This window comes from Helobdella robusta (assembly GCF_000326865.2).
Source record: "Helobdella robusta unplaced genomic scaffold HELROscaffold_56, whole genome shotgun sequence".
Classification (NCBI taxonomy): Eukaryota; Metazoa; Annelida; class Clitellata; order Rhynchobdellida; family Glossiphoniidae; genus Helobdella; species Helobdella robusta.
In genome coordinates, this window is record NW_008705301.1 from 82,111 (window position 1) to 96,652 (window position 14,542).

General features: G+C 36.5%; 2 protein-coding genes across 2 annotated transcripts; both read left to right on the forward strand.

Annotated features, from left to right (window-relative positions):
* Positions 1–963: 963 nt before the first annotated feature.
* On the forward strand, positions 964–8,718 carry HELRODRAFT_179665 (hypothetical protein; the record flags this gene model as incomplete). The annotated part of the gene is made up of 8 exons (XM_009028488.1): positions 964–1,237; positions 3,074–3,206; positions 3,272–3,518; positions 3,726–3,855; positions 4,986–5,147; positions 7,416–8,133; positions 8,329–8,390; positions 8,597–8,718. The coding sequence occupies 8 exons, from the start codon at positions 964–966 to the stop codon at positions 8,716–8,718; spliced, it is 1,848 nt and encodes a 615-aa protein (XP_009026736.1).
* A 592-nt stretch (positions 8,719–9,310) lies between these two features.
* On the forward strand, positions 9,311–14,430 carry HELRODRAFT_179666 (hypothetical protein; the record flags this gene model as incomplete). The annotated part of the gene is made up of 10 exons (XM_009028489.1): positions 9,311–9,416; positions 9,894–9,949; positions 10,090–10,237; positions 11,562–11,671; positions 11,748–12,162; positions 12,240–12,359; positions 13,030–13,200; positions 13,555–13,737; positions 13,900–14,114; positions 14,236–14,430. 10 exons carry the CDS (start codon positions 9,311–9,313, stop codon positions 14,428–14,430), a joined length of 1,719 nt encoding a protein of 572 aa, XP_009026737.1.
* Positions 14,431–14,542: the final 112 nt, after the last annotated feature.

The window sequence follows — 14,542 nt, forward strand, 5'->3', positions numbered from 1 at the left end:
ACCCTATATAACTCTGTATAACTTTTCCCAAAGTAGAGATCTCATTGACCCATCTGCAAAGAACCGACCGACCAACAACATCTGCATTATTCTTCTCAACATTTTTATTTCAACGTGAAAACAGCTTTTATATAAGAAAATTCCTTCATGGGAATTTGCAATGGCTATAAAAATTTTTTATGGGGTAGTAATAGCCCCAACATACCCCTCCAATGCCTATCAATCTTAGCTAACTATTCAACAAACAATTAGCCGATCAGCTAAAAATATCCACCAACGAAGACAGCTGTTCAGCTTGTGACGTCAGAGCTACGTCATTCAATAACTGCTCATCACACACATCAGCACGTGTTATACAAACACACACACACACACACACATATATATATATATTATATATGTGCATACATACATACATATATAAATATACGTATATATCTGGAACATAAGCATGCATCGTTCACTCTTCATTCATACTTTCGATGTTGCCGCACAAAATTTCATGAAGACAATGAGGACGCTTGGTTGAGTGGGTTCAGTATTTCTTCTACAATATTTTTGTTTTTTGACTGAGCAGAATATGACCAACCAACCAACCAGCCAGCCGATCAGCCAGCCAACCAGGCAGCAAGAAGCAATCAGATGGCAGGTATTTTTGTTCATATTTTTAATTTTACTTGGGATTTTAGTGCGATATTTTTCATAATTTTGTATTGTTATTTGTCGTAGCGTTTTTAGAACACAAAAATGGTGAATGATTTTTTCATGTTTGCTTGTTCTACGTTTTCCACAGTGAAACGTTCCTTTTTTATAAATACACTGCTTCCAAACCTTCGATTTTTTCAAAGGTTTATTAACATCAACATCAACAACATCAATGACATTATCAAGTTCGGCGATGACATAAACCTTAATGACAACAACAAAACAAAAACATTGAAAATATAAAGAGGCTGGGATAAAATGTCTTCCAAAACTATAAACGAGCGTGATAACGACGATGTTGTTCAAGAGAAAATATTCCTACATGATAACGTGTTTTGTTTCTATTCAAGCGCGCTGTACGGCGACAACCAAACAAGCAGCAGCAACAACATTCTCAACTCCAACGACAACATAAAAAACTTTTTCAAATGTTCGTCAACAAACAGATGCATCAACATGAGTTTGGTGTGTGACGGGGTTGAACACTGTGGAGATGGAAGTGATGAAAGCTTGGTGCATGCGAGATGTTACGGTTCGTTCGTTCGTTTTTTCATTCGTTCGTTCGTTCGTTTGTTAATTATTTGTAATCATTTAATAATAGCAACAATAATAACGAAAAACAAACAAGCAAGCAAGCAATCTGTCAAACAAACAAACAAACGAACGTATGTTCCATGAAAACCTGGTTAGGAAAGCACTGCGTGTACGTAATATTTTAGTGGCGTACGGTTGACGATGTATGTGCGCATGTATCTCGATTTTGGGAAGCTCTAAAGCGCTATAAAAATACTTACAATAATACAATTCAATATAGCATATAATATATAGCAGTTTATGATATATATTATATATGTATATACACACTAATATATATATATATATAAACATATAAAGAGTTGAATGCACTTACATACACGTGTTTGGATATTGATTCGTCAACTAAAATTGATAGAATAGGTAGCAGAGTTGATAGGAGAGCATATGCAGAAATAAACAAAATATTTTTACATCAACGTTCGTACATACGTACACACACACACACACACACACACACACACACACACACACACACACACACACACACACACACACACACACAAACACACACAAACTAACAAACAATCAAACAAACCAACCAACCAACTTACGTACGTACAGCAAGGCAAATTTATGATTCCTCGTTCCTTTTTAATTTTTTTCTTTCGGTGAAAGTAACCATTTGCAGTAGACAGAAGATGCATATTTATTTATTTATTGAAAGTTTTTTGTTCAGTCAACAGCCATACTAACATCTTCAAATCGATCAAATTTGAGTCGTAATATTATTCTTTGACGGTGTTGAAATGTTCCTGGCAACCTCCTTCTCAGTCTGCTCTTATTGAACCATCTTCATTGCGCCTCCTCTTACGTTTGCATTATAATATTATAATTATATGGTAATTATAGTTGGTCATCTTTTTCAATGTTCTTGTAGTTTATGATGTCCGATGTATTGTATTTGTAATATAGGGAAGTTATTTCAATTTGGTTCACAAACGTTCAAGGGCAAATCAGGACAAATTTGACGGGAGGCAAAAATTTTAAAAATGTTTAAATTTTGAAATTTTACGGCCAAGAAATAAACCGTATTTCTATTAGTATGGCTAAAATTAGGCTAGTGATCTTTTTGGTGTTTATTGCGCCAATTTTTGGTCGATTTTTGACTAAAAGATGAGTTTTACTGAATTTTAATAAAAATATCGCTCACAACGGGTGACCATGGTCCGCCATGGTCTCTTTAGATCCGCCACTGCATGAGTCTAGTCCAACCTAATTCACTCTATATCAGCCCCTCATTCCTAAAAGTATCGAACTATAGTACGGTACGGGGTTCAAAATGTTAACTATTCGGTCGATTCAAGATACAATATATATCAAAATCGTCAGAAATTCCGTAACTAAATTATACAATCTAGTAATATATCATTAGATATCATTGTGTATCATTATATATCATATCATACAACAACCATAACAACATCCAATATGAACATTTGTATTTTTACATTTAATAAACATTTGCTGTATTTTTGTTGAGTTAATGATCGGACTCCTCATCTTTCACTTTAATTGTCTTCTGTGTTTTTTTCTCTTTATCGATTGTCTTTCATTATTAAACAAAGAAAATTTTTCAAAACATCTAATTTATTCATCATTCATTCGTTCATTTGTGTGTTAATTCCTACGTTTGTTCATTCGTTCGTTTGTTCATTCGTTCGTTTGTTCACTCATTCATCCGTTCACACATGAATATATGATTCAAATGAGACCTTGACGAATGTTTGAAAAATATTTAAAAACAAACAGCAAACAACAACAACTTTATCAGATTTCTACAAACTGCACAGTGAGAGCAGTTGGTACGTTGAGTTGTTGATGGTCGTGTTGGGCTGCTTCGTTGTTGTTGCCGTCGTGTGCTGTGTTGTCGGCACCTGTCTCGAATGCTGCTTCCACGTTTACAGGTTTGTTGTTGTTGTTGTTGCTGCTGCTGCTGATGATGTCGTTGATGTTGATGACATTTAAACAGGTATTGGTGTCCTAAAAAACTTCAGAGTTGTCTTCAAAGACGAAAAACATCTCCCGTCAACAACAATACCAACAACAACATCAATAACATCAATCGAAATACGAATCAAGCAGTATATTTATCAAACTGTCCGTCCGTTCATAGCAACAACAACAACAACAACATCAATTACAACAACAACATCATCAACAACAACAATAACTTCAGTCAAGCAAATGGTTTTTTTATAAGAGCCAATGAATCTGTGGTGTTGTTGATGCAGCCAGTCACAACACAATTTGCAACCGTCCTTTTAGCATCACCATCCATAGAGCAACATCAACTACCGTTATATGCTGAACAGCATTTTCTGCAACAACGACAACAACTACACTTTCTGCCACAACAACAGCAACAACAACAACAACAACAACAACAACAACAACAACAACGTCATCAATTATTAATACAACAGCCAAATTATGTTGCCAACAACAACAACAACATTAACAATAATAATAATAATAACTATGATAATAATAATAGCAATAATAACAGAGACAGCGATTGTGACAACCTGAAATTTTGCTCAACAACAAATGAAAGTGATGCAAATTATAAAAATATTTCAACAACTTCGACAACTTATGTAGCAACATCATCACCATCACCACCGTCTTCTTAATCATCATCATCATCATCATCGCCATCATCTTTATAATTCGCTTGAATAGTACCTTCTTGTGTTCATAGACTAACAACCAAACAATAGGTTTCACTCCTTATTCATTTCAATGTTAGATTCTGTATGCAAACAATGTATGTATGCGTGTATGCGTGTATGTGTTTGTATGTGTGTGTAAATCTATGGAAACATTTCAAATTCTTATAGTTATATCAGCATTAATAGCAATTGTCAGAGTAATATTTTCTCCATCATTTTGGTATTCAGAAGTAAATGTTATTGTAGTTTTCTAATTCCTTAGTTGATAGCAGGGATGCATGAACATTATTCTAAATTGATTTTAAAATATACGCGTGTGTTGGTTTTTCTTCATTAAACTTATCTCATTATTCATCACCTAGCAATGTTGCAGACTAATTAAAACAAATGTGCGTCGTTCGCCATCGAGTTTTTTTTTTCAAAATTGCAAAGGAAATAAAATATAATTTAAATTTAATTAAAATTAAATTAAATAATAACAAAATAAAAAACTAAATATAAATAAAATAAATAAAATTAACGTTGAATTGAAATTGAAACAAATACTTCAAAACGACTTTTGCATCATTCGAAATATTTAAGAACATCGCTGACAGTCTTGCTTAACCTCTCAAAAGTGACGCTTCTAGAAGGCTTGGTACAATACAATAAATTATTTGTAAATAATGTACAGACAATTTAAAATCTCACATGCACACGCACACACACACACACACAGTTAAATTATATTTTCAGCCTTCCACGTAGCGACCACTTCTTAAAATTTCATCTCAGCCTGGTAGCATTTCAAGTAAGGGTGACCATGTAAATTTGACAAAATGAACATGCAACTTATCATACTAACAAACACACATGCAAACGAACGAACGAACGAACGAACAAACGAAAGAAAGAACGAACAAGCGTTTGTAAAAAAAAACACAACAAACCAACAATGCACGAGTGTGTTGTTTTGCCTTTGCTTGCATGTGTGTGTATATAAACTAAAAGAATCATCATCATAACCACCAGCGTCGTCGTCGTCATTAATTTTCTTTTCGTCATCTTTATCACGTGAGGAACATGAAAGGGGAGGCAGAGTTGAGAGGACGATAATACGTGCTTCATTTGAAGGCCACTTTTTCGAATTCTTCCTCATTTCGTCATCCCCATCATCATCATGTTCATCATCAGGTTCATCGTCATCAACTTCCTCTCACAATTATCAATACAATATTATATCGTATTTACAACAAAACAGCCGATAAACAGTGTTGTTGATAATTTAGAAAACTAGATCTAGACCAACACAAACGATGACTGCCAGATTTCATTTACATTTATCAACAATGTCATTTTATTTAATTTTTTAATACATCTCTCTCTCTCTCTCTCTCTCTTTCTCTCTCTCACTCTCTCTCTCAAGTTCTATACTTTTTGTACTTTATATTTGTGTGCTAAATATATACTGTACACACATGTATGTATATATATGGACACACAAATGTATATGTTGTTATGTATATAAACATATATATATATATACATATATAATCGTATATATTTAAATGTATATGTATTTATATGTTCATATGGTGCCTCTTCCTTCTTATCCTCATGATCTCTCGCTTTTAAGCAATATAAATAAACCTGAGAGACAAACTTTTATTGATACGAACATGCGATTGGCAGGTCGGATGTTCAATTATGTTACTTGCTTTCTAATTGGCTGGTTAGATGTTCAATTTATGTTATCTGCTTTCTAAGTGGCTGGTCAAAGGTTAAAGCCTATTTTATTTTTTATAATATTAAGAAGTTTTAACAGCAACACAGAAGCTTATGCTGCGTGGACATGAAGGAGTCGACTGATGAGTCTGTGCTGGTTGGGGCTGATGTCCGCCTCATCTGCATTTGAACTCTGTCACCGCGAATCTTTATAAATTATGATTCAATTTTAATTTAAATCTACCTGCCGAATGAATGGCTGGTGAAAATTATGTAATGTTTTGAGATTTAGAAGTTAATCGCCAAGTTGTTTTGGCTGATTAATATTCATTTTTTATGAGTGTTTCTTTGAGACGGTTTGATCTTTATAAATTGTGTGGACTGATTGACTGATTGATTGATTGAAATATTTGTCGAAGCTGATAATTACTCGACGAATTCATGAAACAGATCGGAATATTCAGCGGCGTTGCTTTAACAACATTTCAACAACTGAAAAAGCAGCAGCAACCACAACCACAACAACCACAACAACCACAAAATTAATGTTAATATAAATAACAACAACATCGATGATGATGACGACAAAGATGTTGTTGGCGATGATGGCATATACTTTTTTGACTGTGACCACGTTTAAGGGTTAGTTGTTGTTGATGTTGTTGATGTTGTTGTTGTTGTTGATGTTGATGTTGTTGGTGGTGGTGGCATTGTTGTTTTCAATGTGCATACGCTTTCTTTAATTTAAATTTAAAAATTATACAACGACATCAACAACATCAACAACGAAACAACAACAACATGAACGATAATGCGATGAAACATTTAACATAATCCAATTCCTTACATGCCTCTGGTCTTTGCTCTTAAGGGAACAGTCGCCATAACATTAATAAAAAGAAGACGAATAATAATAATAACAATAATAATTATAATTATAATTATATTTATAATTTTTTTCTATTGAAGTGAAAACTTCCTCCTTTGTAATTGTATTAACAAAAATACAAGCGGTATATATAATAATATTATAGTTAGTAGTAGTAGTAGTAGTAGTAGTTGTTGTTGTAGCAGTGTTAGTAGTAGTAGTAGTAGTAGCGGCAGCAGCAGTATTATAAGTGGTGGTGGTAGTAGTGGTAGTGGTGGTTGTAGTAGTCGCACACCAATCAGCACTAACTCAATTCTCATGACTTTAACTCTAATGAAGCAATCAAGAAGTGGCCGAAAGAATAGTAATAAAAATGATAATAATAATAATAATAATAATAATAATAATAATGCTACTACTGCTACTACTACTACTACAAATAATAATAATAAGAACAGATGGATGGAATGAATGAATCGCTAGGAAAATATTTAAGGGCACCGTTTAACAAATACTTCCAACAAAACGTTTCTTTTAAGTCAGCCGCAATGATGAGGCTGGCGATGATGACGCCGGTGGCGGTGGTGGTGGCGGTGAGGACGACATTAATGACGTTGATGATGACGATGACGTTGACGTTGATGATGATGATGACGTAACATGACGATGACGTAAAATGAGCGGGGCGATGAAGTTTCAAGTGTGACGTCACGGCATTCTTAAATGTTTGTTTGCTTGCATGCCTTCCAGTTTACAAGAGCTAAGACGATGCTGATGACGATGAAGGTGATGATGATAATGAAACAATGAAGAAGATGATAGTGACTTTAAACATTTTCTCATTTTATTAATCACAATTTTATTTCAAGTTCAACCGGAGCATCAGCAACATCTGTTTGTTCTGCAACATCAAACTCAACAACAACAACATCAGCAGCAACTTCAGAAAAATCGCACTAAACAACAACAGCTGCAGCAGCAGCAGCATGGATATTGCAGCTTTCCGACCTACCTTTGGAAATCTTCGTTGGAGACTGATAAAAACCAATTACAACATCACCTTCACCACCAACAACACCAACGACAACATCAACAACAACATCAACGCACATGGTCCACAAAACCTGTGTACGATGTCTACTCTGATGTGAACATGCAAAAGTGGACAGCGGTGGTCAAACGTTCCTCCATAATCATGACTCTCCACACTTCAAACCCATGCCTTGCTGCTGCTTATTCTAATCTCAATCTACAAGGGCACTACATTCAGCAACACCAACAACATCAACAACATCAACAACAACGACAAAAACAACACTATAAACGAAATCAACAACAAATGCTAAAAAGTTTTACGAAAATAATTCATAAAAAGTCCTCGTTACGAAGCGAAGTAAGTATGAAGCAACATGAAAATATTGACATCAACAACAACAGCAACAACAACAACACCAACAACATCAACAACAACAACATCAACAACAACAACATCAACAACAACAAACGTCCATGCACGGAGAAACGGTTGAGTGAACAGTTCACATGCCTCTCTCAAGAAGTTCAACAAAAGTTCAGAGTTCAAATTGGGTTATTGTCTTGTCACTTTTTGAATGAATTAATTCATTCATTCATTAATAAAAAAAGAAACGAAAAAAAGAAGGAAGGTATGGATGAATGAAGGCGGGAAGAAATGGTTGAAAGGATGAGAACTTTGACGAATGAAATAAACAAATTAACAATTGACAAATTTCCAATTGAAATTTTTTTTATTCAACCACAAAGTTCAAAGTTCAGCTGCCTGAAGTTCAAAAAAATCACTCGTGACGTCATCAGGGTTGTGCAAGGTCACGTGTTTTTTTCACTATGAAATTAATTTTACGATATTGTAAATAACAAGTTAACCATAATATAAGATTGATGACACACTCGTTAATGTTTCACGTCACTACATCGTCATCATCACCATCGTCACCATCGTCATCATCACCATCGTCACCATCGTCATCATCACCATCTTCATCATCACCATCGTCATCATCACAACTCACAGGACCATTAGACACTGTGAACAAGGAAAGCTTGTGCTATGATGAAAATATGAAAGATCTGCCGTTCCTATGGATTGGTTTGTATTCGTTTGTGCTGGATGGGATGCACGCATTTATGACTTAGTTCAGTAGGTGTGTTGGTGTGCATACGAACTTATGTGTATCTAAAGGCTAGCATAAATACCCGAACGTATGTAAATAAAAGTACGTATTAAGACACACACATACACACATGCACACACACATGCACACACACACACACCCATACAAACGGACTAACAGACAAACAGACAAATGATCAAACACAGACGGACATATGATGCAAGCCGATCTTTCCTCAAACACGTGACGATCGTTTGTTGCTTGCCTGCATGTTTAAACGATCGTTCCTTCAGCGTAGAGTTGCATTCGATAAGAAGACGTGTTCACACATATCAACAAAATTTACCCCATCTTTCTCTTTCCCGACCTCAATTCTTCACATCTCTCTCTCTCTCTCTCTCTCTCTCTCTCTTTTCACCCTCCCCCTCTCACATAACATTTTATGCCTCGAACTCATCCTTTCAATTGAAACATAGCGACAATTATTCGTTAAGAAGCGCTACCAAGATAAAAAATGTTTAAAAGCGGAAGTCAGCTGGGATTCTGCCGGATGTTAAAATGAAAGCGGAAAGATGAAAAGATATTAAAGATATAAATGTAGTTGATGTATTGAAATGGCGAATAGATGGTCGGCAGGCTTGCTTCAGTTTTTACTTACTAAAATGAAATTAAACCAGCCTATCAGTCGCACATCCTCTGTCATCCCAAACATCCAAGCAGGTCATATTGCAACGGAAACACTTAATTTTCTCAATTTTACTCTCGTATTTCGTTTTCGAAGAGTCTCAGTAAAAAATTCAAAAAGACGAATCAAATTATAGAATACTCTATTAATCAACCGCCATAATTGAAAGCGCAACCGCCCGCAACCGCATTATTATAATATACTTACATGCTAACTCAGATCACACACACATACATACACATATACACACACACGCACACATACACACATGCACACACAATTTTATCGATATTGAGTTCGCCGTCTGATCGAATGGTCATCCATTCGTTAGTTGGTTCCTTAATATTTAAGCTCGCTTCTTCATTTACTGCTTACGTTTTATTTCTTTTTTGTTTGTTGTTCATTCAGTAAATCATTTGTTCATTCTTTTATTCATTTTTTTATTTATTCATTCATTTATTCATTCATTTATTCATTCATTTATTCATTCATTCATTTTTCACTCCGACCAGCCAATGAGCAAAGCCGCTCCACACCATGTTCTTTGCACGGGGGTTTCGATTTCAAGGTCGCCATCATCAACAGCCCAGCAAGAGTCGGAATTTTTGCGATTTTAAAAAGATTCTATTAATATTGATAACAAAAATATCATCATATCATCATCACCACCATCACCACCACCACCACCACCATCATCATCGTCATCAGGAGGGCACCACCAACACAGCCACACTACGAAGCACTTGCAGAGATGATTGGCTGCCACAGAGGGTGGAGAGCAACTGTTTGGAGGGTGAGGGCTTGAACTTTTATTTCAGCCAATCAGCGTGCAGCCTATTTACCAGACCTCAAATTAGTTAGTTTCGAGGTTTTTTGATTCAGATTATCATCACTGTTGTCATCATCATTACTATCATCACTATGATCATTAACATCAGCATCATTGCCATCTTTTCGTTTTAAAAATTAAAGTTTCGTGGTCGTTCAACCATGACCGTCATTTCCTCGTCGTCGTCATCATTGCTCCTCCTTCATTAAGATTGTATCCGCCAACATTATCGCCATCTTTTCCGTCATCTTCCCATCATCGTCATCATCATCGTCATCATCATCGTCGTCGTCACGGCCACCGAGACTCGCGACCAACCATGGCGTTAATCGCTTGATGCCGGAAGCATGAAGAAATATTTATGGCACTTGCCATTCAATCTCTCGCTCCTGGCATATTAATTATTGTTATTCGCTTCTATTACATCATTCATAATTTTTCATAATATTTGCATATTTGTAGCGCTTATAAGCTTCGGTACCATACATTAAACGTCACGTATTAAAGGCCCGCACCAACCTTATCAATAAGCTCCTTAATATCATTCAATATCTCACTCATTCAACCAACCATGTTATTGCGGCAATCCAGTCATCATAGTCATCATCATCGCCATCATCATCGTCGTCGTCTTCAGCAGCAAATCGTATTGTTGGATTAGTGAAAACAATTGTGGTATTATTGGTGCTTTATATTAAAAGAATTATTAACAATAATTGAGCAGGTAGAAGTTGTAGTAGTAAAAGTAGCAGTAGAAGCAGTAACAGCAGCAGCACTAGTGGTAGTAGTAGTAGTAGTAATGGTTGTTGAGTTAGTATTAAGAGAAATAACAACGATCAACCAGCCTGATAAGACATTCAATTTAATTTTTGCAATAAACAAAAGCAATAACCACACATATTTATTTATATATATATATGTGCGTGTGTGTGTGAATGAGTGAGTGTCTGTGTGAGTGAGTATGTGTGTGTGTGTGTGCAATTGCATTGTGCAGTAGAGATGCAATGAACAATATTCGGTTGTCGCATTTTGAAGTTCGACTTTGGCCATTCATTAAAAGCAGAGCAGCCAAATGTTACAATTGCCGTTCAAGCTGTCCTTTTTTGAAGGTCAAAGCAATAAACTGCTGATCATTATTAATAGTGAGAAATTCATTTTTGCGGCCGGCCATAGCTATCGAGACATCTGAATTCGAACCAGAGATCGAATGTTTCCTCGATGGAGACACATGAACGATCATTCAGGCCGATGTTTAATGCAAATTTATTACATTTTTGCAGTTAAGTAGTCTAACTGGCTCATTTCTCATTTATTTTAATTTAAAATTGATTGTGGCCTTGCAACTTGCTAGGAACCCTCGTGAAATGTTACGCAAGTTGGACTGAGGGTGGGAGCAAGTTTTTCCTCATCACTGACCAACCCCATCGTCGTCATTATCAAGATCCGCCTCATTATGTTTTGGTAGGTGGTTTGTTATCATCATCGTCGTCGTCATCATCATCTTACTCACTCACCCTCCTCCCCATCATATTTATAGAGGTTACCTAGCAACTACGATGACTTGAAAACATTTAAAGCTGAATTGTTCATTAACGGATTTGCTCCTTACAAAAAGCTTCTTCTTCTTCCTCCTCCTCCTCATCATCATCAACATCTTCATAATCAAAGTCATTCTCTAAAAAATGAGGCATTCAACCAGCCGACCAGCACAAGCAGCAGCAGCAACAACAACAACAACAACAGCAACAACAACAACGTTGAACTCAGCGCGCCATCGAAGGACATGGAGCTGGCCAGCTCCGCAGATGGTTCTTATAAAGGTGAGGATGGCAATGAAAGCTATCACAACGTCAATCGTTACAACAACGACGATGACGACGATGCTGCTGCTGCTGATGATGACGTCATTTCGTTAGCTGGTCCTTACTTCCTGTTGCACGCTACTCGCAGTGGTTAGCTGCATAGATGGATGGATGGATGGATGGATGGATGGATGGGTGGATGGTGAATGAATATTATCATCATTTAGATTCCTCCGTCTGCTATGACGTCAGCCTGGATGCATGTCCAACTTTCCTACTGGATGGAAACTGTTCGAAGGATGTGAACATTGCAAAGAAGCACTGTCCGAAGTCTTGCACGTCTTGTGGTGTGTTGGTGGTGTGTTGGTGGTGTGTTGGTGGTGTGTTGTGTGGCATAAGAATACATGCGGAGTGTGTGATGTGCGAAGAATATTTGCAGTTCGTCAAACTCTGTTATTTCGTTTTATTCATTGGTCCATACAGATCCAAACAAAGAAATTAAAAGTGAATGCACATTCTCAAGCGATATTATCGGATCTTACCATTCCTTTGGCTCATCTCGGGTTGATGACGTCATTATAAAAAATGGTGACATCACTGTTTCCGGTTATGGGAAATTTCTTTGCAAGAATCGACATCCAAACAATGGCGACTATAAAGTGTTTAAGATGTTTGAAAATGGATGGTTGGTTGGTTGGTTGAATGGATGGTTGGTTGGTTGATTGGTTGGTTGGTTGGTTGTTGGATTAAGTGGTGATAATTAAATAAAATTTGATGATGTTCACACTGAATGGATGATGAATGAAGAAAATGCCACATTCAATCGTTCAGTCGGCCCAAGTACAACGTTCTGACCATCCAACCATCTGGTCGCTTGGAGACGATCCTCTTCACAATCAGTCAGTCTGCTTACTCATCATCGTCGTCGTCATCATCATCACAATTATTATCATTATTTTAACCGTATTATTATTATTAATGAAATAATTTTCTTCATCATCATTGTCTTCAACTCAGGTATGGGAAGTGAATGGGACTTATCATTTGATTCCTACAAGATGTCGAACGGGAAGCAGATGATGGGAGATGAAGATGGCGAAGAAGATGATCTTAGTGATGATGACGAAGAAGAGGATGATGACGACAACATGCTGACGTACGCACTGCGCCAACCAATCCATTTGATTCGTTAGTTCCCCCACCTTTTGGCCTCTATATTTTAAAATTTTCTGCAGGAACTTTTGTATAATATTAAGCGTTCATCCATCTATTTATCCATCAACCCATCCATCTATCTAACCATCCATCCATCCATCCATTTATCCATCCATCCATCCATCCATCCATCCATCCATCCATCCATCCATCCATCCATCCATCCACCCATCCATTCATCCATTCATCCATCCATCCATCCATCCATCCATCCACCCATCCATTCATCCATCCATCCATCCATCCATCCATCCATCTATCTAACCATCCATCCATCCATCCATCCATCCATCCATCCATCCATCCATCCATCCATCCACCCGTCAGCTGTTGATGACGTAACGAGAGGCGCATGCAATTTGAACATGAGGGCTGAGATGGAAGTGACGTCATCAGCGGGCTACGTGTGTGTGGGTCAGGTCAGTGACCTCGATGTGATGACCTGCCGTCAGAGTTCAAGAATGACCTTGCATATTGATGAAGGTTGCGGAGGGCAGGAACGAGTTGAAGGTCAAATGTCTTCGAGTTGTTTTAAGTTGTGTTTTCCTTTTTTTCGCGATTGTTCGTTAAGATCCATACATCTTTCCGTACATTCATTTAGTTTCTCACTCACTCATTCATTCATTCATTAAATCATTCATTCATCATCCATTCATCCCTCCATCCAAATAGAACACCATTGTTTGCATTCTTTCGAAACATCCTCGAATCAGCAATTGCTTGTCACAGCACGCACCATGAACAACAACAACAACAACATCAACAACATCAACAACAACATCAACAACAACAACATCAACAACAACAACAATGGCGTTGATGATGAAGCAAATGTTAACGTGAATGTTGTTGATGTATTGAAGGGTCGCAAGAGTTGCTGGGTTAATGTTTGCCATTCAAACGATTAATTTTTGTTACATTTTGCAAGGTTAAGTTTGGTTAAACATCGTATGGACATTCATAAAATTATATTAATAGATTTATAAAAAATACGGACAAATTTGTTAGCTGATTGGTTACAAGAGGTTTGAAGATGAAGGGCTGAACATTCACATCATCAAAAACAACAACATCAACAATAACAACATCAGCAACAACATCATCAGTGTTGATATGCAACTTGTTAACTGTAGAACCCTGAGGGCCGTTCACACAACGAAACATAGAAATGACGTCATCCATATGAAACTCTTCAATGGCTAGTTTTTTATATTTTGAATTGTTTACAATCTTTTCCTATTATTACAACTTTTATGATTGGTTGCTTTATAATTCAGACCATTTTTGTAGTATAATATAATTTAAAATTAAACGA